Below are 27,981 nucleotides of genomic sequence, written 5' to 3' on the forward strand. Positions count from 1 at the left end.
CCGAAGGACATGATTGTTGACTCTAACTCCTCGCTAAGAATAGCTTCTGCTGAACTAGATATTTTTAAATGATTCTTCTTCTCCCGCGAAAGAAGTTTGTGACCTAATTTCGGGCAACCCCCCTAAAGACGAAGTCTATCGCAACGAATGACGTTGATCTGATGGAGTATTATGTATCTCTTGTATCAATTAGGTAACGAAAGAAAAGCCCGCTGATGTTGATAGTTGGGATGAGATCAAAGACGGGTTTGTCTTTTTCCAGCACAACCAGCCAAAAAAATCCAAGTGCGGGGAGGATGATGGGACGGCCCGCCTGTTGGAATTAGGCTGGCCCGTGAGTGCAACGTCATCTTTCGTCAAAATCTGTCTACAGACCTGGTAAGTGTCCAATTCCAGACGCTTCCAACTTTTAATGTTCCATCAATTAACTAATCACCTTCGGCTTAGCGGAATGGTCATCGACATCAGATGCACTTGTATTTTTTGGGTAAGAGCGAAACGTATTTTAAAACTGAATTCGTCCTTAATTAAAGGGATGGTAACTAACGATAGACTCATGCCACGGCAGGAGAGAAAAGGTTCAATAGCGCCAAAGCGAAAGGAAAAAAGTGAAGAAGCTAATATTACTGAACCAAACTGACGCTCCTAAAATGGACTCCCAACACGTGAGATTTCAGAGCCTCTCTTTTCATCTAGCGGTCCACTTCCCAAGCATCTCATCTGTCAGTTTTTCGTTTAATACTCAAGGATCGTAGTAAACTTTGAGTGTTTGTAGGTACCGTTTTTGGTGGATAAAAATGTAATTCGGGAATGAAATTCAAATGAAAATTCATATAGCAACAGAACGTCAGCAATGTTTTCTTGTTTTCTCTCCGCCATCGTTTGGCTAGTGTGTTGCTGCAAAACGAGAAGCACACGGAATGAGAGCATCGCCAATTGCAAAGTTCTGCGTCACAGCGCGCTGCCCGGGGAATTGAGGGGGCGTCACTTTCCGTCTTCCGCTCTAGCGCTCCTTCTCAGTATCTCTCGTTCTTGAGTCTTCCCACGGTAACCAGTCCCGCAGTGACTTGTTCCACGGCAACGTTGACGGTCAGAGACCACAGAGAGCCTAAACGAAGCATTTAGTTCTCTGCGATCGTTTGCAGCTCTGATCTCGTAGAACTGATCGGCTCCGATTCGGCCCCTCGAGTTCGGTCTCACTCACATCCTCACCTAGTCACGTTTGGTAAGTCACTTCTCAATCATGAATAATAGATCTAAGTTTGAATGGTAACCTCCACGCGCGTTTCGGAGGCATTCCGGTAAAAATTTTTGAATGTTTCAAACTGAGTCCAGGCACCCGCCAATAGTTCCAAGAGATACAATTTAGACAACGCCATCTAGGTGCGTGATTTTCGGTCTCTTTAGGACGAATTGGATTGCGACTGGCCACAGCTTTGTTGTTTTGCTTGCCTTTTGTTTTATTTATTTAAAAAGATTCAAAAGAAAAAAAGAGGCGGTATACATTTTTGTTTTGCTGCGCACACCAACGTCAAGGACGTGGACAGGCAGCCAATGCGAAGCTCAAGCAGAAAATTTCGCCCGATGTCTAAGTATAGCTCAAGCTTGATTTTGGTTGCTTTTGGTGCTACACGTTCTCGTCTGGTCAAGCTTTGGGGAGGCGTGCGTGTCCTATACTCCACCGAGCAATTTTTTTGTTGTTGCTGTTTTTTTGTTTTTCTACCGGGAAGGTGAAATACTTGCTGAGCGGCAGCTAAGAATTCCAGGGAAAAGGATAAAAGGTATAAAGAGGTCGCCGGAAGGGCGGCAGCTGCAACCTTAGTCTTTGGGGCCGACAACGACGCACAGCAGCCCCAAATGGAATTGTAAGATACGGTCCCGGATCTCTTGCCGTACATCGTAGACGCATTTAACGTCCATACACGTTCTAAATAGTCTATCTTGCAAAGGGTTCAGTAGCTAGTCCAGGGAGCAAGGCCTAAAAGTGGAGCGGTCCAACTAAATATAGAAAGCCCCGAATAATTCATTTGACTCCATGCCGTTGTAGCCATTTTTTCGTTCCGGATGCGGGGTTACATGCAAATGTTGTGATATTACAGCTAGACATCAACACGTATATCTCTAATGATTACGTTCACCAATCAGCTGATCATCGTTCGCATATCCCAGTAATTCCACAACCCCTTGCCCATTTTTGTTCCATTAGTCTTACATTCTTTTTGCGCTGGCACTGCGGACTGGCATCATTCGTATTTTTAGCTTTTGTTTATCATTGTCGTGTCATGATTGTTGATTATTTTGTATAAGGGTGGCCGATAAACCCAGAGTCTGGAGATGAGAGCCAAATTTTCATGGGATGCGTCATAGCGATATGTTTCGACACCCAAACTCTTTTTATGTTCTTGTAAAAGAGGCATTTGCTTCTACGGCGTGTTGTTGTCTAGACTTTGGGCGCCAAACTCGCTTATCGTAATTCAACATATCTGTCAACTGATGCACAACATTGGCTGCTACGGATGAATAACTTTAAGACTAAATAACATATGCGTAAAATCCCTGCTAAGCAACAACTCTATCAAATCGGAATACGTTTGCGAATGAAGCTCAATCGGATTCAAATAGATAATGTATTGCACACAGGTGAATATCGTCTCGTCTAGTTCCGGAACAACTTGACATCAAGAATGAAACGACATATAGAGTGGTTCACAGGCCCAGACCAAACCCTAAAGGACCGCTCTCGATTCTGGACCTGGAACATGCGCGGACTCCACGGTACAATTCAAATGACGGAGATAGCAAAACACTGTGACACTTGTGTAATAATTTGATTGATACAGGTGACATGGATACTAGATACGAGGGTGACCGTCGCTCTTCGACCACCTCGGGACCTCAAGGCCGTCATCTCTATACGAGTTCGGAGCCCAGCGGCTTCAACTTCCGTCCCCTAGCATCCAACACCTATGGCTACCATCCAAAGGGCGTTTCACTCCATCGTAGACCGGATGCCGGATTAGCCGCACAGCACGCTTTGGCTCATGAAACGGCTCCCGTCTTGGACAGCAAACGACCTAGTATGTCCATTCAGCATATTGCCCGTTTGCTACCGTGACTAACGAGAATAAGAACTTCAAGCCTTTTGATTTTTGCGTATATTTAAGGCGATTTGTGTGTGTGTAAAAGAGATGAAATTTCAATTCGATGGTAATTCTGGGGAAATGATTTCATCTGGTTTCGTTCCAACAATCGACTTTTACGGAGTTTGAAATAGATTATTATTGTTGATTTTGTTACATGTTAACAGCAGATCAGTAAGCAAACTAATTACCATACGTTGCAGTTTAAGTTAAAAGAGATTTCAAAAAATACTGGTAATATTTATTGTTATTCTGTTGAATGACGATTACCAAAATTCGCTTATTCTTTTCTCGGGGATATTTTTGTTTCTGTTGGCAACGGAACGCTTGCTAGAACAACATTACATAGTTGTTTGTCCAAGATCCACTCTAGTGGTATGATGGATGAGCAGTCGAAATCGTAAACAATTCCATAGTTTATTGGGTTACGATCTGGAAAGATAAACTCCATCACCGTGAAATGATCGCACTGCTTTTCTGTTCCAATTACATTTTTTGGTTGGTGTTTCTTATCGCGTGTAATCCAACAACATCTCCTGTATTCAGATTGGTCCACCTCGTTGAAGCCGTTGGACGACGTGATGCTGATGCGTGAGCCCCGTTCGGCATCCGTCCCCCCCCGCAGATCCATGCTTCCGCCCAGCAGCTCCCTCCGCGGTATGCCGATCGATCCTGCTCTGGACGACTTGCTCAGTGAGTTTTCCGAACTCCGATTTACACCATCACGTGCTATGCGCCCCAAGTTTTAAAAAGGGTTCGAAGCATAATGAATGTAGAATGAGCAGCGACAGCTATACATTTACTGCCAGGATTGACGAGACGTGACAAACAAACCCGAATCGAAAAGGAATTTTCTGTTCACCTTTTTATTTTTTGGCCATTAACACAGTAGTTGACACTTTGGCCTGTATAAATACTTGGTTTTTTTTCGTTCTTTTTCTTGGCTTGTTTGTTGCCGTCTTTCGTATAGGATTAGAGCAAACCTTAACTTTTTTCTTTTCGTGAGCCCATTTCTCAATTTGATTTTTTAACGAGTAATTATCGAGCTGCGCCATTGGCTCAAAATTCGGCTGTCTTACCCTGAAAAATAGGACCTCTTTTAACTTGTTTTTTTTTCTTCCAACAAAATAATGGCCGCTTTCCCCTTCTGCCTTACGTTTCCCGCGAATAATCCTGTTTGAGCTTGAATGATATATAAAATTGGTCAACAACAAATAGCAAGTTTACACAATCAATACAGAAGGCCGCTGTACAGCCTGCGCCTTATGATTACATATTTGCTGAATAATGCTTACATGAACAAACAGAAGGTGTAAATATGTTAGGCTACTCAGTTGGATTCAACATAGCATATCTCCAGTATCTATTACCTACCTATACAGCATATACATCCAAGTGTTGACGTAATATGGGACATAGCCTACTGAGAAGTACGATAGCAGAGCAAATATTATCCAATTATAAGAAGCGTTATCCTACCTTGATTGTTCTAGGACACAATCCCAGTGAAGAACAGTCCCTTGTTAATAAATTTAGGATTGTTAAACTTACATAATACGCGTCCACAGTTTAATAGGAACAGCTTCGCAAACCGTAGAGTGAAAGCGAGAGAGAAACACAATAAAATGAAGTAAGAAGAAAAATGGCACATTTAAAACAACACGTTCCCTCCCCCTCCTGTGCATATATTTCCCGCTGACGTGTGAAGATCTCCGGACCTGGTCAGAAACCCGTACCGCCTCACCCGAAGAGTTGGATGAAGCCGTGAAAGCATTGCACAAGTTGAAAAAAATTGTAGGCTATTGTAAGCCGTACGACAGACACTGCCATAACGCCATTGGCAGCGTGGAAGACATCCTCCGCAGCGTCGAAAGGGGCACCGAGAGAGCTGCTTCGGCCTCCAGATCCAGGGTACCTGCCGAACCGAAAACCGTCACTTTCGACCCGCACTACACCGACTGAAAACAACTTGGCTTAATCGAAACTTTCTTTGCTTCTTCGGATTGCCTTCATCAGTGTACTCGTCCCCCTACCTAATAGACATTTTTTTAACGCCACACATTTACAACAGCGTACCGTAGATTTTGTCGTAGTGCAGTTTACACGTATTAGCTCGTCATCTATAGCCGACTGGTCTTCCTCGTCTGCCCTCCGTGACCATAACGAATGATAGTCGTCACAAACTCTTCCTATCCTTTAGTTGTAAGTTCGCCTTATGTTTTCCCCGTTAAGCCTCATTGATACTGTGTTTCAATAAATCGATTGACCAGGAGGTTGATTCGCCATTAGGAAGTTTTTTTGTTTTTTTTTTTGACGTTGTGGACCTTTAGAATTGTAGTCAACTCTAGCAAAACAATGATTTGTCTTTGCTACCATGGTTGAAGAAAAATATTTGAAGTGATAATAATTTACTTCAGTTCTAGTTAGTTAGATCGTTTAGACTCTAGTTACAATTGCAGTGAAACAGTGTTCGTTTTCTGTTTGTGTCAGTCATGTGTTTTGTCCCGAAAATCTCAGACAAGCAGCTGAGACTCATTTATCATTCTGTGCTAGTCCGCCAATTCCACCCAATGTATTGCCCAAGATATGGTCCCTAGTCTATTTATATAAAAAGAACTATTTAAAGAGTTGGCGTGACTGGTACATCAGCCATACTCTGGCTAGTAGCCCGACAACGCCAATTTTTCTCGACGTCTTCGCGTGTTCAAAACAAAGATCGTTTTAAGTGTCACTGTCTTTTGTTGATTGAATGACGAGTTGAATTTTTTTATTGAAGTTGATATTTAGGAGCACTCTACCCAGGTATCAAACCTGAAGTCCTAATTCAATTAATGTTGCTTTCAATTTTCTGTTTTGCATTCGCTGCACGAACTTGACCGCGTCGCATGAGCTCTTCCCGTTCTACGTGCATGCGTTCAACAACAACTTGGCCCATTTTGCTTGAATTATCAATAAGAAAGACCATCAAGAAGTAAGTGAACGAAGAGTTCTTTGTTTTCTCAAAAAACCTTCTTCATATACAGAGAGACTGTTCGTGGTAGCTCTTAGTAGATAATTGGCTTCAAAATGTTGTCAAATTGTGTTACGACGGTTACCTTACAGTTCAACTGTAATGTAGCAAGGCAATGTGGGTACGGGGTGGAGGCATTAAATGACAAGAGCATCAATGGAGGGAGGGCAATATTCACCAATTATTTTGTCCTAGTCATCGTCTTGATGATGAGTGTAGAATACCTAATGCTTACCCATCCAATGACCGGAAAACATGTTGAACCCATCGTGAAATAGAGCCTCGTGTGATTTTGCCACGACGGGGTTTGGCCAACCGAATATGGAGACCCAGTCTTTTCTTGGACGATGACGCCCTACTGAAACCTAGCTCATGGATTAATGACCCATGGTGGCACAAATATCCCGAATTGCGCCCTTTGGATCTTGCCACGGTTCCCTGGACTCGTCCGCCTTCTAATTTCCGTTCTAGTTACCTGTCACCCATCAAACGCACCTACGTCTGGGGTTATCGCCACCCACTTCGGCCATTTGGTAAAACTTGGCTTTTATTATCTACTCGAGTTTACGTTAAACGAATCGTTTGTTTTTTTGTTTTTTTATTGAAAATTGTAGGCTACAATTCATGGGAATACCGCTATTAATGGCAGTCGTGTGCAAACAATTGGATGCGGACGGGCGGCGTTTCGGACTCGCAACACTTGCATAGAAACCCCTATCGCTCACTTTTCTTCCTTCCATCTTGGGATACCTCTTACAGCTTTATATTAAACCTTTACTTGCTTAAACATAACTTTTTCCGAAGACAATAATTGCCGTGAATCTATATTGTCATCTCGTGCGATTCAAGACATAATACAAAGGCATTAACATAAACGAAGTGTGTACTTCGTGTTTATATTTGTAATAACCGGGAATAATTAAGAATACGGAAATATTCAAACAATTATGGAACCGTGATAATTTTTTTCAGTGCTGTTTGTGTCTAAGAACGTTGATTCAATGATGATCTTTGCAATAGCGAGTAAAGTACTAATTCAAATATCGTGCCTATACGAATGCCGTTAGAACGTCATTCAGGAGACATTTGAAAACTTGAACTTGACTAAAATTAGCCATATGGTTTTAATGTGAAACGATGGGTAGACTGAGTGATTTCTCAAGATTTATTGAATTTTCGAAAGCCATGCGAAGTTTCGCGATAAGTCTATCGGCGTTGACCCTATGTCGCGGTACTAAGTCTCGTATCTTCCTCTTTTATATCCCCAGTCTCCTACCGTTACGAAGAAAGCTGTTTTTAGTCTATTAGATTAGGATGTTATTATGGTTTATTTTTAGATGAAAACGATTTCTACATGTTTTTGCGTACAGTGGATAGATAAGACGTAAAACAATGCCGTTTAATACCAAATTAAGGAATGATTGTAAAAAAAAGTAATATAGCAAATAAAAGGACCTAGTTATAATTCGTGTTATAATAGAACTTTAGAAATATCAGCAAATCGACTCTAGCCATCCAAACAATAATAAATGCACCTTAATAGTTCTAATAAATTTATATTAGTCAAGCCAGTTAGTCGACTACTTTTGTTCTGCAGTTGCAGAGTCACTGGCTACTGGAGTTTTTGCCACAAGTGGCGTTTCGCTATTTTTCTCGATCGCGTGTTCTTTATGTTCGCTCAGTGAAACAGTTTTGAAAATGCTATTGAGTTCCGACACCAACGTTTCATAGCGGTACGCCACTCGTATATCCGGGACGTTTGTCCTGAATATGTCGTTACCGGGCACACCTTCACGTGTGTAATTGGGACCTAGCCAATGTTGCTTGACCTAGATGTTTAAAAGTATTTCGAAAATTAGCATTTGAAGTGGAGAAAATTAAATCAGTGTGTTATCTAATGTTTTTTTAGATGGCGTACTTTATGAGGATAGCCGCTCATTCGAACAGAATTGTGGGCCAATTCGCACATATCACACGGACTCAGTTTCCACACTTGGGCTGCAATGCTGTATTCTTCCATAAGAGGTTCCTGGTAGTTGCCGGACGAATGAAAAAAAAAAAATCAAATATTTTATCAATGACAAATGCATGAATAACAAAATAACCTAAGGCATCTTATTGAACTATTTGAATTGAAAATGTAGTGTTATTAGCTAGTTAGTGATACGAAATGTACGAGTTGTTGTACCTTGGTAAAATGAAACTGAAGAGGATCATCAGTCGAAAGAGAAATACACATTCCTCGGGCAAGAAATTCGGGTAGCGGGTTGCGATGATAATTTAGGAAAAGAGAATTGTTGCTCAATGGAGACATGGCTATCCCAATCTGACAAAGGTAGTACAGATACTGCAACACTGGGACCTGTCAGAGGAAAAGGTTCTATTAGCTCAAACAATACAACAGCGCAGTTACGTTAATTGCCAATAACACCTTTCTTAGCAGCAAACCATGGGAAATGTTTTCAGCAAGAAGGAACCCACAAATCAAATGCTGAACTGGTCCGGCTTCACCGCAGTGAGGTCGAAAGACAAAAGTGTTCATTCCTCGCGACCTGTTAAAATATTATAGTCATGAAAGTATATGGTACAAGTCGGCTTTTAGAATGATGATTTTGGCTTACTTTCGAAACTGATTCAGAACACACATGTTGGCGTACACGTAGTAGACGTAATAGGCATAGGGTGGATTCTCTTCGTCTGTCCACTGTTCGGGCGTAGGAACCTCTCTGTCGAACACTGGATGTTCGGGCTTACTTTCGTCATCGACGGAATCGAAACCTACCAACTATCAATTTGAAAAAGAAATAAGTATCCACCTATTTTCCGAAATTGGGAGGGATTTATGATCAGTGGAATAACAAACTGCAGTACTTGTTTGAGAAAACAATGCAGTTCGGGATGCGCTTCCGGATTGTTAGTCGCTTCAAAAAGGGGTAGAAATAGGTTGTCGATTAACTGCTGGAAGTTGGTTATCAGTTTGTTTGAACGATAAACATCACTAGGAAGATAAAAAAAAAAGGAAAAAATGTTTGTTAACTACCCTATGGCCTTAAGCAAACATATATCTGATAAATTTTAGCGGCAATTAGGGTCACTCACTATAAACGCGGCATCTGGACTAGCCAACGGATGTTGTCTGAATATACTTGGAAATTATGAGCCCACTTGGCCAATTTCTCCCACTCGTCGGCAGATTTTCCGTACACCGACAGTCGCAATTCTGCATTTTGATACTTGCTTTCTTCCAAGTCTGCGGCTACTTCCTGGAATAAGACACACCAGGTTAATGGCGATCTTTCAGCTATTTTTACCGGTGTTTTAGTTCTTGTGTAATACCTTAATAATTTCGGCAAAATATTTCCCTCCCACATAATTATCAGTTTTAAGGAATACTTCGCGCAGACGACTTTCTCCAATTGGATTATATTTAGCATTGAATTTATCAAACCTGTGAAAAGTGTTGCGATCCTAAACAAAAACATCAAGTTTTACTTGCATGGTGTAAAAAAACAAACAACATCATTAAAGAGCTTACCGCATGCACGTCAAGCATGTCCACAGTCAAATCGTAGGCAGAGAGTTTCATTTCCTCAAACACCTGATTCAGAGTCAATTCCTGACCTTTCTTGTTCAAACAAACGACCTCATTACCGCTGTCCCTAATTTTCTTCTTGATGAATCGCAGCAAATGCTTCTGATTCATACACGACGCTGCGTGAATGTGGGTATCCACCTGACAAGGCAAATCACAAGAACTCAGTTGAATCTAATTCATCGTGACTCAGTAAAACAAAAAAAACATGTTCATACTTTACGGATATTGTAGAAATCTCGATGAGGAACGCACTTCTGTAAAGCTAATTCTTGCATTTCGTTGAGAAGGACGTGAAGTTGGTATTTGGCCGAGAGGTAAGTTAGCCGACGATAGCAGAAAGATTTTCTTTTGAGATATAGGAAATCCATGTTAGCTTGCAGCATTTTAAAAAGTGATTGGTAAAAGTAGTAAAAGTTACAATGGTCCGTTGGATATCATGTTGCACATCCTGTGAACGTCGTCAATGTACTTTTTAAATACCGGGTAGGAGAAACTCAAACATTCGCCATTTTCGGCAGCTTCTTCATCTTCGTAAATTTGAAAGACACCGTTGAAGGCCTTAATGACGTAGTTGGCTGGCGGAGGAATTTCTCCGTCGTTGTGTGATGACAAGATGTGGGGTGGAGGATGAATTGGGTGATCTAATTTCGAAATTCAATTCGTTAGTTAAGTTTGCTTTATTTCGAAAGCGACAGACGAAAGCCGCTTTTACACGATGCTTGTTCTACATGAAACCTACAATTGCCTTTTTTACTGCCACATCCTTCCGAAATAATGTATACTAGGAGATCGGTATTATTTAGGCGATAAAATAGGCATTTGTTCTCTATAGGCACAAGTGTACAAATCATCACAGAACAGCCCTCAACATTCAAAGAGATCTCGGGTTTTATAGCACCGGACAATTTGGTCGGTATAATTTATGCTCAATTCCTCGACTGGGAGGCATCGCGCAAACGAATGGAAGGTAAATCTCTATGCGTGTCGTGAGTGGAAATTGAGCCACAAAAATTGATTAATTGCAGATCTATGTTAGCCCAAAACTGCACTTCGTTACCAATTGGTTTCACACGAACCGAGATATAGAGGAAACGTTCGTAAACGCTGGTAAAAGTAGGACGGGATCGGCCCTATTGAAGGGCTAATATTTAAGATAAAGGATGACACACGGACAAGACGAACACAGAAAATAAAAGACATTCGCTCATGGACCTTTGATACCTGGCTTTTCAGCCAATCGGTATTGCAAACTGGGGACCTCCAAACCAAAGTGAATTGCGGCCTGGCCTCCACCTTCTGGACAATAATTCAATGATCAGGCAACAATTTACCGATGAAAAAGAATCCAATTTAAAATATCGATCAATATTCCCAAAAACTGGGAGATGCCAGTTATTTACCACAGCCGTGAGCCACGTTTAGTTTACCTTCAGTTTGGCTATCATGCGTTCGGGGCATACGGCAGGTACGAGAAACTTCACGAAATACTTTGTTTTTAATCAATTTTCAGTCCTCAAAATATCATAGTTGACAATTTAGGAACGATGCCTACCTTCGACCGTTTTCTTTTCTTCGTGAATAGTTTCTACATGGGCAACGTCATTCTGTTCGTTGGTGTGAAGGAAGCGGGCTGTCGTAGACGGAAAGGAGTGTTCAGCCGGACGACAGTACTCTCTGCGGAGGGTCAGCGCTTGAATCAGCAATTCAGACGCATCCAGCAAATCTTCATAAGGCACCTTTTTAATTAGAAACAATGTGATCGTTATTGATAAGACACAACACAGGAACCGCAACGTAGGTAGATGACAACGAATGGGATCAGTAGCCAATGGTGTCATTCCACCAATACGCAACTGATCGTGTGGAGCTAAATAGATGTTGCAATAACTTGGCACCACAACAATACCATGTCATCTACTAGCACGGTAAACGCTGGTGAACATAAAGGGGGCCAAATCATCACTGAACTGAAGGTAAAGGCCATGTTTACCTCCAAGTTGACTCTAAGCAGCGAACGCCACAATTCCTGATGAGAGATTACAAACACAACTCGACTTTAAATTTCAATCGGCAATGTAACTTCATAACCTATACAGAACTTTTCATTTTATCGCTAGTAACATCAAGAGATGTATTTCTATCCGTTAGGAAAAATGAGCATCCAATGGGAATATTTAAAGCGTAACCATGGCCTTTAGTTTTTTTTTTTTTTTTAGCCACTGATTTCCTACTGTCACACACACAACCGCAGGTAACCAAAAAGAATAATAAAGAATAACACTTAACTTACGCCTCCTGTATCCTCGTCCCCTGTAATAGAGACTCGTTGGAAGAGTGGCGTGTAATCCTGTTCGACAGTGGTTACATTTGAAGCGACCGCCTGAGACGAATTGGTTTCAATCTTTGGTTCATGGGATGCTGCTAAATGTGGCGCCAATTCGTGCGGGAATCTAGAAATGTTAGCGGAAAAAGAAGTATGTAAATATTAAAGATGACACAAGAGATGACGAGGAATCTATTTTTATAACTAAACAATGTTTTCCAATTTTGAGAACTAAAAAATCTTATAGGCGTTCCGCGGTCCAGTCACCTGACACTCAAAGTGTCATCTGTTTCTACGTATGGACTGGTAATCCTTTGAGACATCACTCTATGGGCGTTGAATAAAACGAGATTGCATCGGCTTTTATAGCTCTGCTAGCGTGTTTAAAAAAATCGCAATTGACGTCTAAACAGAGGGAGCACAATAAAGACACAAAAAGAGAGGTGACCTCCACCGAGAAGCGAAAGCAGTCGATAGGATTAAACACGGAAATGCGTTTCGATCTATACACGACAACAAAACTAACCAAGTTTGCGAGCGTTAGCTAACACAACGAACAAGGCGTGGTTACCGAATCGGGCGGAGTTTGGGGTTCTGCTGATAATGGCAATTTCGTTACGAAAATCAATCGATCCCGTAACGTCAATCTGGGAACAACAAATCAATCTTATGCTCCAATGACATCGAAACGTGCAGCATTAGATATTGTAGTTGGAAGACTTAATTCATTCGAGGTACCGCAATCCACGGTAGACTACATAGATTCTCTTCAAAACTTTAAGATAACCCTGATCCATGCTATAGGACATTTCCGTGACTGAAAGCATTATGGATTCCTTTAGCGTGCTCAGATAGTACGAACTGGTCCACAGGACTCACTTCAATCATCCAGGTACAATCACCTTAATCGACACGGCTTCTGCCCATGGTTTTAGTAGTTAATCAGTAAGAGTTCCCGCACACAATGCGTCGCAATTTTTACAACACGTACAGGATGAAACCAAAGAGTGAAATGGAAAGACACGCGTCACTAGAAAAGTGAAGCACTGCACGAATAAGAGGCCTCACCTGAGACTCAGCTGTCTCTGGATGGCTAATTTCCGTTCAATTTCTTCTATAGGGAATTGTGGGACTTCATAGGGAGCAGAAATCTCGTTAGGAGTTGCCCGGTTGGTCCGATTGGCCGATGATAGCTCCTGAAAGCCGTCTTCCGGACCCAAGACGGGTGACAACAAACTTCGACCGCCATACGAGAAGCACGCACTCTTCTGGCTGAAGTTCGGGCTTTCGCTTTCTAAAAAGAGCAATCATTTAAAGTTAATAGAAAATAATACAGATGACGTAACGCAATCAAAGTTCATAGATAAAGAAGGTTAGTGTGCACACTTGAAAATAACTAAGGTGAGTGGTCGACTTTTCTTCAATAACACACCATCGACTTGCAGTTTACTTAGTAGGAATGCTTTAGAGCGTTTGACCTGTACGTAAAGCACGTCCTAATTATTACCCTTTCACCACGACAAAGAAAATGGTTGTATAATAACAATTCACTTACATCAAAGTGTCATTTTAGTTTTTTTACAGGGGGTGAGATGGGATCGATTAATTTTCGATGGATTAACAATGCCATTTTTCGATTCCAAGAAACAACTAGTGGTTATTAATAGTTTAAAGACTCGTTTGGGCCGGAAAGGCCAAGGGCGACTACTGTTCTGTTATTGACACATTCCAGAATTTTTGAGGTTTTCATGCCCTCTACTGTGCTCCAAAATTCCAAAAGGAATTAGAATACAAGAACGACAGAATTTCCGTTGTGGTTCACGATTTCTTTTTAGTCAATACTACTTCACTCACTATCAATGGTTCTACTCGTCCCACTAACACAGATCCTATTTTATGAAATTCCCTTTCACCTGATCGGCTACTGCGCCATTGGGGTATAGCAATTGGTAACGATCGATAACTCATTTTTTCTTTCAAAACAAAATGGAGATTTCAAGAAGTCCAGTTGTTTGCAAACAACAAATAAGATACGAACGATAGAACAGTGACCGAAGGTTGTCAGGTTACAACTGAGGGTTTTACATTTAAAAATGATGGTGAAAGAGCCTAGAAAGGAATGCCAAGGCCCGGACCCTGCTATTGGAATATGCCGGTTATTTATAAACTGAATTGCCAAACCGACGGCCATGGATACAGGGCGCGTTGCAGGGCAAGATTGTTAAGCTACTAGCCACAAGTACGAAACTATTATGACACAACATTTAGGTGTTTTCTTCCATTTACAAAATAATTTTCTTTACTTGCTTCAACCTATTTTCGGTCATTAAATATCAAGATTTTGTTCATGGATAATCAGAACAACGGGACCTCAATAAAAATATATAAATTTTTTCATTCCTGATTTTCATTGCTTTATCTGGGCGTGATCATAGATAGACGGATGTAAAAGATCCCTAACCCACCCTTTATCAAAATGGAGGAAAGGCGCTCTCAGCAGTTTAATGAAACCATATGTTATTATTATAATAACATGGGTTGACCTGGACGGATACTGGTTTCTTTTTTTCAATGCAGAGTCGACAATTTCTCTTCTCTTGCTTCATGCATCATTAATGTACTTAAAAGCGAAAACGAACAACAACAACAAAAAAGAAATCTAGCATGCCCTTGGAGCGAACTGTCTGCCAGTGAAAAAGGCGCTCCCAATGTGGTCGCACTACCCCCATTCCTGGCTTCTTATCGATTGACTGTGCTACAAAGGCCAGTGGATGTACCTCGCGCATGGCCTTGTGGCAGTATGATATTCATCGGTGCGACGTAGCCTATGTCTAGATTTCTTCATCAGACTACAGTATAGAAAATTATATCTATGCAGTCAGAATACCACTGTATATCTTAAGATTTATTGCACTTCACTTCGCGCCTCTTTCTTTTGGGTCGACTTATTGGCATGCGTAGACTGTACGTCCGTGAATAGCACGATGACGTCGCCCCAATATGACAGAGATATAATTAAAACAAATACACGTGGACACTCTGTAGCTTTAACAGTGTAAAGGCAATATTATGGGTACATGGGGATTAATTGAAGTTTCTATCAAACTCACCTTGGCGATAAGATGTAAGACTTTGTAAATCGTCGTGGCTATTCAAGTGCGAACCGTTCAGGTTGTCATGATTAGTCGCCATTCTAAATCTCTTGTTTTACTTTTCGCTGTTTCAACCCAATGAATGCGTGCAATGTCTTAGTGTATGTCGTAACGTGCATGCACCGTAACAGAACGACTTTCAGTCACGAACTGACACTGTTCACAGAGATCTTGGACGTTAGTATCAATCGAAAAAACGAATGAAGGCATGGTTAGGATCGATCTCGCCAGATGTCGTGTTGGCGTGTGATCGAAACGGTAAACAAATAAGTAGTCGTATGTCGAAACTCGAAACAGTCAAGGAAGGGGATTTGAATTCCAGTCTGTATTAGGAACAGATAAACGTTGCTTAAACTGTCGTTGACTCATATATTATCATAGCTAGGCAGGAGCAGCGTTTTAATTTTTCTTCGCAAGGAGTCATTTAGGACTTCATTGGCACAGAGCCACAAGTTACCCAAGTCCTACTTTTTGTGATCCACTAACCACCAATTCACGAGGGAAATCAAATCAGTCCAAAATGGCTGATGAAACATCATTTTGCAAAAATTGGTAATCAGCCAAAAACTAGTTTTAGTGGTTTAGTTGAATTTTGATCATCAACTACTTTATATATATATAATTCACCATTATTAGATGCAATGTTTTATCTTACAACAACAAGGGAACATAATTCTAGGAATTTTCACAGTTTTTATGTTTATTCTTATCTAGCAAGCGATCTGTGCCCTCTGCAACCTTCACCTTACATACAACTCACTGTGAAAGATTCATACAAATATGTCTAAGCTGCCAGGAACCTATTCATAAAGCTGAGATGGAACAGCATGCAAATGAAGTTCATAAAGTAATTGACTGCAAAGATTGCAAAGAGAAAATAGAAAGAGGGGCAGAAAATGATCATTTGGTTAGTATTCTAGTTTCAGATGCCAAAGTGAAGTTAATAAACATTGTCATGGTAATCATCTGGAATTTTCCATAGGCCAATCACTGTGCTAAAAGACTCATCCCATGTGGATACTGTGAAATGCAATGTACTGCATCCACAGTACAAGACCATGAAGTTGCCTGTGGAAGCAGGACTGAAATGTGTGACATTTGCAAAAATCACATTCTTGTTCGAATGTTAAAGACTCATGAAGAACTGCACAAGGGAAGCAGCATTAAACCTACTGATCAACTTAAAAGCATTGATAGAACAAGGGGAATTAAAGAAGTACCATCAAATTTGGAACCAGGAATGACTGTTCAAAAGTTTCGGAATGTAGTCTGTCAAAATATCTTACAAGCCTCTGCTGCTTTACCCAGCATACAGAAATCAGAAACCAAGAGTAATATTTACTTTTTTATTGCCACACACATACTAATAAATGTAATTTTTGTCTGTATGGAATATCTTTATAGAAAATAGTGACACCTTGGCACACAGAATGGAGGATAAGGAAAAATGTCTTCTTCCCTGTGAATTTTGTGGAACATTATACCTTGTTGACCAATTAGAGAATCATCAAATGTCATGTATTTGGAACAAAGAAAGTTGTCCTCGTAGCGAGGCATATGTCACCTCTGAACGGCCTACTAATTCTTCTTCCACCTCTGGCAGAGAAGGTAATACAGCAATTTGATGTTGTAGTGAATGATTTTATTTAGTGAGGGTGTATAACTGTTCTCGTTCAACTTAACATAGTAGGTTCTTCCAACAAAGACGAAGAGTACTGGTCTCGTTATGTAGTAGCTTCTCCAAATACGGAGGAAAGCATGGTTAAAGAAGAAGATAGTATTCCATGCGAATTGTGTGGAATTCCTTTTCCGATATCATGTTTGGAGCTTCACGAGGTCCTAAAATAAGATTTCGCCGTAAATGCATTTTGTGATTTTTTAAAATAACAGATTGCATGCAAATTCTCGAGCATGTCTACCCAGACAGAAGATACCGCACGCGGAAAGGAATCCTCAACGCGGCGTCCAGCAAGCACTTACGACGTTGATAGCGATTACTGGTCCCAGTACACGGCTGTAGCGTCTGCTGCCGAACAAGACATACCTATGGAGGAAATAAATATCCCATGTGAAAATTGTGGAACGCCTTTTCCCTTATCATCTTTGGATATTCATGAAGTTTTTAAATTGAGATCGCCCTGTTCTCTGAACCTGAACTACAGTTTCCTCTTATTGTTCATAGATATCTTGCAAATTCTCAAAAGATGCCACCAAAAGCGGAAAAACAAGCCAAGTAAGAGAGAAAACAGGATCATTAGTTTCAACACCCGAACATCATAATGAGCCAGCATTTCTACCGTGCTCTTTCTGCAATGTTGTTATTTCATCAAGTATTTTTGAAATGCATGAGGTACTGTACTTTGTGCTTCGTGCCCATCTAAACTCATCACAAACAAAACAAATTAAAATTGTAGGCTAGGTGTCGTTCGTTCTCTGAGCAGCAGTTACGTCGTTCGCTACCTACCGCTGGACAATCTGCACCGAAAAAAACTTTACCAAAAAACACCCGCCTAGAAAACGGCACTCAGCGTAGTATACGCAATAACGCTCTCTTGGCTACGGAAAACCGTTTGCCGACCACTCCCAAGATTCAACAGTCCCAGTACGCAGTTGTTCAACTTCCAAACGGACAAGAAATCTTGAAGAAACGGAATCCGTCTTTTGGAACGAATGAAATAAATATTGGTCATGTCTTGGGTCATGGACAACCTCAAGAACTTGAGAATGATGATACATCGATTCTGCATACGGCTGTCTATACCAATCGCAGAAATGGTTTTGAAGGTTCAGACTTTGGCTTCAGTCCTAACTGGATGGAACCTAACAAAAGCATGTTTAATGAACGCGATGACAAAAAGTATCCAGCACCGATTAACCTTGCTAAAAAAAATTATGGACCAGGGATTGTTCAAAAACGGAATTCTGTGCAGAAAAATAATGGAATAGCTGCAATTGATCACAGCGTTGGGATGCGGATTCCCAAAAAGCCCAACGCCGCATTCAAGAATTATGCTTACCAGCCCGATCCAGGGAATAAGCTTGGCGGCGGAAATAGCTCTGACCGTGATAGACCCCAACCTCGAAATGCGATGGACCAGGGAATTTATTTCCAAGCGGAAAATCCTGCAGAAAACGGTTACCAGAATCAAAGAAACGGTGAAAATATCGGTGATATTCAACAGAATGCAAGGTATATTTTATTTATCCCAGCCGACTTATAAGTATATTATTCTTATTTTGGATAAATTTTTTATTAAGGGATTACAACAATGCTCTTGGAGCGAGACCCAAACGCCCTCAAAGACCATCAGACAAGTTTTAAATCGAAATCCATATTTCTTATCCTTGGAACTCTCTCTGTGCCAATTTTATTCTTCCAGTCAGCACAAACCGCGAGATTCGAAGCCTCCTGTCACTAAATATCGTAAGAATTTCGTGGGCTAATAACAAAAAGGGTGTCAAAGAATTAACACAGAATTTTTCTTTCCGTTTTTTGAAACTTCGGTGGCGGGGATCAAATTATGTTGTATTATTGTTCAGTAATTCCCAATACAGAAATCTATCTCTAAACGTCACACAAACATACCGAAAAAGGGGGACAAGTAGCAAATAACATTTTGAATAATGAGTCACAATTTAAATAAACAGACGTTGGTCAGAAATAGTACGACAAACAAAGGTGAGACTAATGTTGCCTCGAAAACGTGTCGATGAGTTTTACGACCATGGTGAATTCCATAAATGCGTGTGCTTGGCATTTGATAAAGGCGATCATCTACCTAGAACTTCTAAAGAATTCTTGTCCTTGCGCTTCTTTGCAGAGCTTTGTTTTTTTTTGTTGTCGATTTCTTTGTTGGTTGGTTTTTGTTTTTTTGTCTTTGTGATTTCCTTGTCGATTTCTTTTTCACATCAGATCCATCGATGCATCCGCTTCGAACAGAGATGCTCATTTGGTCGTCCAGGCCCTTCGCCCCAGAGATGGCAACCTGCATTGGGAGTACGAGTTGAATGCAGCGGTCACCCATTTCGGAAGGACAAACAATTTCAGTAATCCGTAGCGGAATTCCGGCTTCGTTGTGGTTGCCGGAAAGTAATTTTCCCGCACAAGGTGCAGAGTCTTTCTCCTTTTTCAGGTCTTTCGAAAGATCCATCCTCTTGCATTGATGATGTCTGCAATTTTGCATAAATAAATTTCTCTCTTGTTAGTACAATAATGTACTGGGAATAGAGACTAAAATGCGAAAAAAAAAAAAAAATTGGTCAATACTTAGATTTGGAAGAGAAGGCATTTGCGAAAAACGAAGTCAGAAGAATGGTTCCAATCAACCTATGAGTATTGATCTTCATTGTACGTTTCCGGCGCTCGAATATTGATTTGAGTACATACAGTATTGGGACCAACACTGGCTGTCTTAAAAGCGCTAGTGTACTCTAAAAGAGGTATGCAAGCGTGTGATGCCCAAACAGGACAACTACTTTGCCTTTATATAGCTCAATGAAGACCATCAATGAATGCAATCAAGAGCTTTTCCGACATGCAAGAATTTCCCCTTTCACGTATCCGGTACTTTTATTAACACTTTTTTTCATTTTAAAGATTATAAGTGGTTTTGCTTATTGAGGTGGGAAGGGGGAAGGGTACGGACAAAGGTTGTTGTAGAGCGGAGAGGGTCGGATGGAAAGATAACGTATCCTACGTGATAAGAAACTCAATTACAACTGCGGTATATACCAAATCCCCGATATGATAGGCACTCGTACACATGAATTCTGCTATTTTATCTGTTTTTTTTTCAAAGCTTTTGTTGGATAAGGTACCGGTATACAACTAAAATAGACTAAGTAAAATAAGGAAATAAGGCTACCACCTCAAATATTCGAACACAGTGGATTATCATGGTTAAGAAATTGTCATTCGAAAGAAAAAGGCTTACGTTGACATAAAATAAAAACCTATTGGTGTATCTAATTTATTACGATTTTAACAGTCCATAGTTTCAATTATTTGTGTTTTACGAATAATAACGTAAATTTTACATATAAAATGGATATAAATATGATTGATCACTTTTTTTTTTCTTTGCAAAAATTCTTGTAATTTTATTTTTGATTCAAAGCAGATTTAAAAAACGGAACTCAAAATGATTGGGTTTCTGTTTCATGAAGCTTTTTAAAAGCCAATTTTTATGGCGTGTATTTGTGGACGAAGATAAACGTGGGTAACTTTGGGGGTGGTGGTACCAAGGAGATTGCGAGATAGAATTGTATGAGGATGATGGAGCAACACAAGGGCAGGTCTACAAAACTCTTACAATAATCGGATATAAATGAAATTAAAAAAGAATGTCGAAACTTTCGTAGTCAGATAAATAGTTTCCGTTGATTCCGAACCGTTCTATAAAGAGAGCAGCTCCATGACAGTGAATTTTCGCACAAACAGCAATACTGTTCACGGATAGCTCTCTTTGTAGCTTAGGCTCAATGCAGGCACGTGAAGGATGCGTGATCAGCCCAACCTAATTTAGCGTAGAAGATAAAGAATTCGAATACAAAAATGGCAAAATGGTTGCATCCACGTTACAAAGAAATTTTAACAGATGGTCCGTGTGGCAGGTCGTACGAGGCTATACACGGAACTGAAGAGCTGGCACGGATTAAACGTGTGTACTGGAAGTGGTAATCCTTATTTTTGCCCAATACTGTCGACTATATATACTACGAAAGCTAGTACGTGAGGAAGCATAAGCATTGGCCATTGTTTCCGCATTTCAATTAGCAGGGTGTTGGGCGAGCTTGGTGGAGGGGGTGGGTTGGAAACTCCAACAGAAAATCTGAAAGGTGTGTGCCTGTTGGCAGCGAACGAGACGAGGAAGAAACCGCAGCTTTGCTTACACACACGTTGCCTGATGATGAAGCAGGAAACGAACTTGAAGAGGGGAAAGAGAATCCCCTTCCTCTCTTTTTCTTTTCTTTTTTCCTTTTTCTTTAAACAGAGGAATTCAATCTCATCTTCGTTAGAATTTTCCTTTCATGCTTTCTCTTACGTACTCTTGTCATGCGGGGCTCTATGTTTCGTTCTTAGTTCATTGAAACATTTTCTGTGGTATTTGCTAACATAATAAAAATCGATCGCAAATAATTCATTCAACAAAGTATTCCAAGTACAGGTAATATGAATCATTAAATACTACGTTTGGAAATGAGCGTATACAGCGAATATAGGGAACGAAGATGACACATCTGGCGTACAGCTTCCAAAGCTGCTTCACTTGCCGACACTTGCATAGTGTAAGAAAAATAACGACTTAAAAAAAAGCATTAATTCTTGCCAATAGACGATAGAGGTAGAGGTACAACACACTCCTGTGACTTATTACGTCTTGGAAATTTTGACGAATCGATGTTTACTTATTCCGTGAAAAACGATTTGTTACAGTAGTTTTTGATGGAAAATGAAAATTCTGAATTCTGGAATTTTGGTAATGAAAGCAAGAGCTCTAATTTTTAAAAAATGCCTCGAAAGTTCAGCAACTGTCCATCATTGAGCTAAATACGCTTAAGAACAGCTATATAGTAATTAGCCGTAATAAGCGAATAAATCTAGCACAACACAGCACAAAATACTCGCAAACTCCTTGAATTCACACCGTGGCCATCTTGAACTGCAAACATTTATTCAACAATCGACATTGAGTCGAACTTTGTCTGTTAATTCTGTTTTAATGTTTTAACCAATCGTGCCCGCAATAGCTCTGTTTTGATAAAAAAAAAAAAATTAAAAACATTTCAAGCTTCCTTTTACAAAAAATTTTCTTATTATTCTTTTTCTTTTCCCCCCTTCTCATAGCAATCCCCACCCGACACGTCAGGTGAGAGAGCAGATGAGAAACATCCATATGCACACAATGGCCGGGTGCGGTGGGAGCGCCTGAGACGGCATACGAAATATGGCAATCAACCTTTGGCTTCATTCCTTCCCCTCTGCTCACACCATTCGCTTAAAATAAGCTCAACCGACGGAATACATTGGTTTATCTTTTTCCCAATTCTCAAGCGAAACTGCATACACTTCTTCTGTATATTGTGTTTCGTTGAAGCAAGTTAGAGCTTTTGATGGTTATTGGTCTGTTACAATGAAACAAAATCTTCGCATAAAATTTCTTTCCCCTATTTTCTATCCCCTTTTTCTTAAATGCGTTTCAACAATAGATTCTTCAAAATAAATTCTCGTGTTTATTCTCAACCCGGCGTTACAAACTATTTTTCATATTATCTTGTGAATCGCGGCATCTATTGTCCACACTTCGAGACTCATATCACACAAAATAAAAAAAAATACATTAATTAAAAAGTACTAATAAATCCAAAACAGTATAGAATTCGGCAATCTTCTCGAATCGTTAAAATATAATTAATGTTTCAGTACTTATTTGTAACGCTTAAAATCAGTAGTTAAAAGTGAAAACAAAAGTGACAATGATTAACAATGTGGCTGGATTGGCTTCGATTTTAGGAAACAGAAATAGATACCATATGCCGTTCCAAAAATCACTCCAGCACTCCAGTAGAGATCGAATATGCAAGAGATCAGCGACCTGAGCGCCTCGACGACTCGTTCATCATTCGTGAATCAGCTGTCAGCTTTGTTACGGCTCTTGCACAGAGCGCTCTCGTCAGTCGCCTATTGACTTTGAATAGTTAACAGTTAGCAGCGTAGATAGATAGAGAGAAAAAAAGGCAAGAAAGAAAATAGAGGAAGAAAGAAATACAAGCCAGTCTTTGTTCTGACAACATCGAGAAAAAGTTAAATGATCCGGAATCTGTCACTGCTTTTCCACCTTCACATGATGGATGCATAGTGTATATAAGCATCTGGATATCACCATATTCCTCTGTCTTCTCTGCAATTGTCTAACGTATATTGTTTGGTGAAAGCAAGAGTCCTTGGAGATGCAGACATAAAAGAAAAACATCTGACGTTAAATGGTTTCATACAACATCTTACTTGTTTTTTTTTGTTTGTTTTTTTTTACCATGGGACTCCAGAAATTAAATTAGTATAAAACAATGACGCATTTCAATTTTAGAATTAAAATCATTAAGAGAATTCATAACATTATTTTCCAGTGATTATACCTATAGGATTTATTTTGTGGTATGTATAGTTTCATGATACAAGTACCGTTCGTGAATGGCGAAATGCAATCTAATAGAGTCTGCCTACTGGTTGATTAAATGCCTAATAAAAAACGAATCAATTATTGCTTTAACATTATCGTGGCTGCCAAAGGGAAAAAGCCAACAAGAGATAAATATTTGAGTTTGAAACGAACAGGATATACGTTATATTACGCGTATAATGATGACTATAGGTCGAAGGGAGTTTTTTTATTTTCTCCACAGTAGCTGTTCGCAGCAACTATGGGGATCCATTGACAAAACGCGCAACGACAAAGGACATGTTTGGAGAGCTAAATGTTCCGAACAAGCTTTATTTTGTTAATATTTTCCTTTGAGCGTATCAGTTGTAATCCCACGTTTACTACAAGCATTGATTTCAAGGGAAACAATAAATCACACGGTTTGCAGCACACGTAAAAGATTCTGTTGTTACAAAGAAAAAATTTGACATTCAAGTGGGCGTGGAATGGATTTGATGACTGAAGAATACGCCATGTGCGCTGCAAGCTGAGGCTTGAATAGAGCATGTATACATGTAGGGGACTTTGCGTTGGGAAATGGCTTTCACACATCCCAAGAAGGTGTATAATATATAATGAGAAGAAGGAAATAAAAATATATGGAGACCTTTTTAAAGTACAACCCACAAAGCTATCGTTTGGCTTTGTATATAGCTTTCAAATGGGCAACTGGCGCTTGTGTATATACACCTATATATATACCTGCTCCCTTTTGGGAAGGGCCATCAGAATAAAAATGGAGGAAATCGTGTCAATTGAAAAGGGCTGACAAGGTAACAACGAAGCCGGGAGGGCTGAAAGCGGCAAGTCTTTGGCGCTTTGCAGCTGATTTGGCAGTTTGACTTTGTCCATTTTGGAGCTGCTTGTCATCATCTTTTCAAGGTATCACCTTTTGCCCCGTGTGTACTCTCTGATGTGAATTATTGTTCCTTTATTCAGGCAAAGCAAATAAGGCACTACATCCTGCATGTTCTGTGTATGAAAGTAACCAACTGGAAAATTGCCATTTGGAGTCTTTTGTTTTATTCTTATATTTGCTACAGCGAATGTGGCGTTCTTTCTTTGTATAGTCTTTATGATTTTTCTTTGGCTTACCAAATGGGCAGCTCGTTCCAGAAAAACCTATAGGCAACACGCAACTTAGAACATATACTCAGTTCCAGTTTATCCTTGATATTTTTTTTTTTTTTAGATTGGCAGAAACGATTGATTGCCAATGTAGATTGATGCAGCTATCAATCGCCATCCACCGTATTAATATTTTATTTGTTGGTGGTGTTGAGGGGTGATGATCGCAGGGACGCCTACTGATCGGTAATTCTGCCGTGCAGAAAGGGGAGGGCAAGAGGGTGGTTATATCGTCATAAATCATGAGCAGCAATGAGCCGTGGCAAAGGATCCAATCGGAAGAGAGTCACGTGACTTGTTGGGCGGATTTTCTCCGGCCACCATCCAACCCTCTTTCTGCTTTCGTCTTTCCCTCTCCCTTTTTTTTCTCTTCTTCTTCTTGTAGAGAGAAGCAAAAGGAGGAGTGGCGCGTGAAGAGATCTGTAGGGGTATAATCGCTCTTCAACACGATCCAGCGCTTAACACACACACACACACACAAAGCCGAAACAGTATCGGATATTGCCGACAGAAAAGTGAGCGACAAATCTCTGACATTTAGTCAGTCATCAGGCGTCTAGTCCGCTGGATGAACTTGTCCTATCGGCACTCAGCGATTAAGTTGATGTTTTAAAATTTCTTGTAGGCGATTAAAACAATTTAGAGTGATTGCCGAGTTCGTTATGGAATCATCGAGATTTCCGCCTGGTAGTAATTTCCAGAGTTGGTTGAATCCTCTCGATCCAACAGTGATGTTGGCTGCCGCTGCTGCCGGATCGGTGCGTGCCCCTCCGTCAATGGGCCTGTCGGATTCAGTTTCTTCTTCCACGTCGTCCATTTCCGACTCGTCAGCCAACCGATTTGCACCTTTGGTCTATCAGCATTTCTTTCACCATTTGCCACCCATCCGAAATCAGCAACATTTCGATCTACTGACGTATCACGCCGCTGCCCTCCACCAGCACTTGGCCGTGGCTGCTGCAGCCGCTTCCAACCGCACATTTCAGCAATGTCAACAGTTGCCCCCATTGGTCACGAATTCAATGCCCTTTGCAGGAGTTTCCGCTACCGGACTTCCGACTGCGGACGAAGAGAGATCCGCTAAAAAATCGGCTTGTATCGGTTACAGCGTGGCTGATCTTTTGTCGGATCATCAACGACCAAACAGTTGCGATCGCATCAATAACACATCCCCCGAGCGTTCAGGTTTGTAAAGATCACCTTCGTTTACGTAAAGAGTAGAGAACCATTTATGAGGGATATACAAAAAAAAAAAGAACTTACCAACTTTTATTGTCATGATCCGCTTTGCAGAAAGTGAGCTTGGATATCTTGTCCGAAGGTAATAGCAGTACGGAAGAAGACCTTTTCCAAGAGAAAAATCAACACATATATCCGGCCAACAATTCACTCGGTTGCGGAGAGGGTCCCGACCGAGAAGTCGATTCGTTCGGCACAGCAGGATCAGCAGTGGCTGTTACGTCATCAGACAGTTCCATTGATGCAACTCTCTTTCTAACGGAGGTGGCAATAACAAGAACCGACGACGGAGGACGGCTTTTTCTACACACCAACTGATCGAACTGGAGCGTGAATTTCAAGCTAAAAAGTACCTTAGCTTGACAGAGCGCTCCCAAATCGCTCATCAACTGCGCTTGTCAGAAGTGCAGATCAAGATATGGTTTCAAAATCGTCGAGCTAAATGGAAACGAGTCAAAGCCGCTTTAGTTACTGGTGGATCGTCCCGGATGAATGGCGGAGGCCAGCATTCCAACAACCAGCATCATTCACAGTCGCTTTCGTACCATCAACAATTGCATTCAGATGGCAATCCTCATCACCCACCCCAGCAAAAATTAGTGGTCCCCATTCCCGTGCACGTCAATCGAATCGCACTCCGCTCGCAACATCAACAGATGGAGAAAAACCCTAGCGGAGCTGCCATCAGTAGTAGCGCTGTCGCAATTCAACGACAACGCCCATCACCTGTGACAGAACTGAACCTATCGTCAGCTTCACCATTCCGCTCATCTGGATCAACCCTATTTCGTTCACCGTCTCACTCCCGGTCGGTTTACCCGTCCGACCAAGGCTCCTCACCGACGGCCGGGGATCCATTAGTTTCTAATTCAGTTTAGTAGATTATGTTTTTTTGATTTTTTTTAAATTTCTGTGTATACCATGAAATACTCATTTTTAATCGTAACCGATTTATTTATTATCGCGGGAGTCAAATTCGTGCCGTTTTTTTCTATCCTGTTAACACACCGATTTACCTTTTCTTTTAGCACCATTGTTAATAGAAATACATATACTTTTACTCGTCAATTGTGGCAAATTTCGGTTTATTTTTGAAGGATATACTGTAGATAATAATCCAATACATGATTCATTTTGAAATCTGTATAGTAAACTTCTTATATAGCAATTGCCTAGAAGAAAGTGGGCAACAAAAGGCAATTGGAAAGTCAATGATTTGCATCTCGGGTTTTTTTTTTTTTTTGCGGTCGCTTTAATCGTAGCTGGAAAATGAATAGAAAGAAGGGGAGGAGCTGATTCGCTGGACTTGGAGGAACGCGAACCTGCTGTGATAACTAATCATTAGAACTGGTTTCGGTGCATACAACTTGCAGTGTGATGGACAACATAATGGGGCGGGTAGAAACTAAAGAGAGAACGAGTATATAGACTATGAGAGCGAGAGAGAAAGCGAGCGACAACTTTGTATTATGGAAATTTTTCTTGAAAAACTCCGAGTGACAGTTGATGATGAGCAGGGTTTGGCCACGCTTGTGCCCTTGTGTACGCCGGTCAGATAGCCTGAGAAAAGCCGGAAAAGTTGGTGGAAGAAAACTGATTCGACGGCAAAAAGGGGATGGAAAACTGTCAATCAAACTGTCCCTGACATGAGACTCGACAGCTTCGGTGATTACCGTACGCTATACAACTGCGAATGACTATGTATCTAATCCTATTAGCGCGTCAAAAGCGTTGAGCATCTCGACCACGAGCGCAATTTCAACTGCCAGACCAGAAAAGAAAAGGGCCAACACAACCCAACACAAAAACATTGAACAACGCCTCCCCCTTTTTTTGTTGTTGTTATTGTCTTTCTCTCTCTCCAGTCTCAACTAAAGACAATATTTAAAATTCAATCAAATCCAACCAGCGTCACTCGAAATTGAGCTTCTATTCTCTTTTCATTTAACATTACATTGCGCAAAATCATTAGCGTTTGGAATTCTTTAAAGAAAAAGAAAAAGAATAATCGGATAATGTTGGTGAAACATCCCTATAGTTTGGCTGATTGTAGCATATAAATTTCGTGCTGATTTAGGCTTCCAATGCCAAGTTCGTCGATTAGAAATCGATGCCGTCAAATGAAGGCTATATATTGTATCAAGGATGATCGGAGAAAGAAAAAAAAAATCATGTCAAATAAGCAATATTTCT

General features: G+C 40.6%; 5 protein-coding genes and 1 long non-coding RNA gene across 16 annotated transcripts; 4 read left to right on the top strand and 2 right to left on the bottom strand.

The window, feature by feature from the left end:
• Positions 1–1,032: 1,032 nt before the first annotated feature.
• LOC116920798 lies at positions 1,033–7,025 on the top strand. Of its 2 annotated transcripts, XM_045168378.1 has the most exons (6): positions 1,035–1,225; positions 2,641–2,775; positions 2,841–3,077; positions 3,687–3,833; positions 6,429–6,683; positions 6,765–7,025. In XM_045168378.1, the coding sequence occupies exons 2-6, from the start codon at positions 2,685–2,687 to the stop codon at positions 6,791–6,793; spliced, it is 759 nt and encodes a 252-aa protein (XP_045024313.1). In that variant the 5' UTR covers positions 1,035–1,225; positions 2,641–2,684; the 3' UTR covers positions 6,794–7,025. The 2 variants fall into 2 exon arrangements, with proteins under 2 accessions (XP_045024315.1, XP_045024313.1); XM_045168380.1 differs by lacking the exons at positions 6,429–6,683; positions 6,765–7,025 and adding an exon at positions 4,849–5,425 and having other exon boundaries at positions 1,033–1,225.
• A 434-nt stretch (positions 7,026–7,459) lies between these two features.
• On the bottom strand, positions 7,460–15,378 carry LOC116935145 (AMP deaminase 2). 9 transcript variants are annotated; one of them, XM_045168317.1, is made up of 17 exons: positions 15,179–15,378; positions 13,137–13,362; positions 12,036–12,195; positions 11,736–11,771; positions 11,298–11,481; positions 10,967–11,038; positions 10,164–10,386; positions 9,961–10,090; positions 9,686–9,883; positions 9,487–9,618; positions 9,250–9,413; positions 9,022–9,148; positions 8,772–8,935; positions 8,582–8,702; positions 8,339–8,512; positions 8,069–8,179; positions 7,460–7,979 (listed from the first exon to the last, which is right to left on the bottom strand). In XM_045168317.1, the coding sequence occupies exons 1-17, from the start codon at positions 15,258–15,260 to the stop codon at positions 7,731–7,733; spliced, it is 2,553 nt and encodes an 850-aa protein (XP_045024252.1). In that variant the 5' UTR covers positions 15,261–15,378; the 3' UTR covers positions 7,460–7,730. The 9 variants fall into 9 exon arrangements, with proteins under 9 accessions (XP_045024252.1, XP_045024247.1, XP_045024251.1 ...); XM_045168312.1 differs by having other exon boundaries at positions 10,958–11,038; XM_045168316.1 differs by having other exon boundaries at positions 10,967–11,041.
• Positions 15,379–15,483: 105 nt separating this feature from the next.
• Positions 15,484–18,790, top strand: LOC116920530 (TRAF-type zinc finger domain-containing protein 1). Of its 2 annotated transcripts, none has more exons than XM_032926702.2 (9): positions 15,484–15,772; positions 15,935–16,127; positions 16,203–16,551; positions 16,625–16,828; positions 16,908–17,056; positions 17,111–17,338; positions 17,403–17,570; positions 17,635–18,410; positions 18,479–18,790. In XM_032926702.2, exons 1-9 carry the CDS (start codon positions 15,741–15,743, stop codon positions 18,540–18,542), a joined length of 2,163 nt encoding a protein of 720 aa, XP_032782593.2. In that variant the 5' UTR covers positions 15,484–15,740; the 3' UTR covers positions 18,543–18,790. The 2 variants fall into 2 exon arrangements, with proteins under 2 accessions (XP_032782593.2, XP_045024297.1); XM_045168362.1 differs by having other exon boundaries at positions 16,911–17,056.
• A 1,596-nt stretch (positions 18,791–20,386) lies between these two features.
• On the bottom strand, positions 20,387–20,897 carry LOC116920456. Its single transcript, XR_004392731.2, has 2 exons — positions 20,802–20,897; positions 20,387–20,736 (listed from the first exon to the last, which is right to left on the bottom strand). It is a non-coding gene; the product is annotated as an uncharacterized LOC116920456 (long non-coding RNA).
• A 1,983-nt stretch (positions 20,898–22,880) lies between these two features.
• On the top strand, positions 22,881–26,048 carry LOC116920355. Its single transcript, XM_032926612.2, has 2 exons — positions 22,881–25,734; positions 25,843–26,048. Exons 1-2 carry the CDS (start codon positions 25,212–25,214, stop codon positions 25,872–25,874), a joined length of 555 nt encoding a protein of 184 aa, XP_032782503.2. The 5' UTR covers positions 22,881–25,211; the 3' UTR covers positions 25,875–26,048.
• Positions 26,034–26,928, top strand: LOC123474419 (homeobox protein GBX-2-like; the record flags this gene model as incomplete). The annotated part of the gene is made up of 1 exon (XM_045176567.1): positions 26,034–26,928. A coding segment is annotated over one exon (633 nt), but the record flags the coding sequence as incomplete, so codon positions are not given.
• Positions 26,929–27,981: the final 1,053 nt, after the last annotated feature.

The sequence above is a fragment of the Daphnia magna genome, linkage group LG1, assembly GCF_020631705.1.
Source record: "Daphnia magna isolate NIES linkage group LG1, ASM2063170v1.1, whole genome shotgun sequence".
NCBI lineage: Eukaryota > Metazoa > Arthropoda > Branchiopoda > Diplostraca > Daphniidae > Daphnia > Daphnia magna.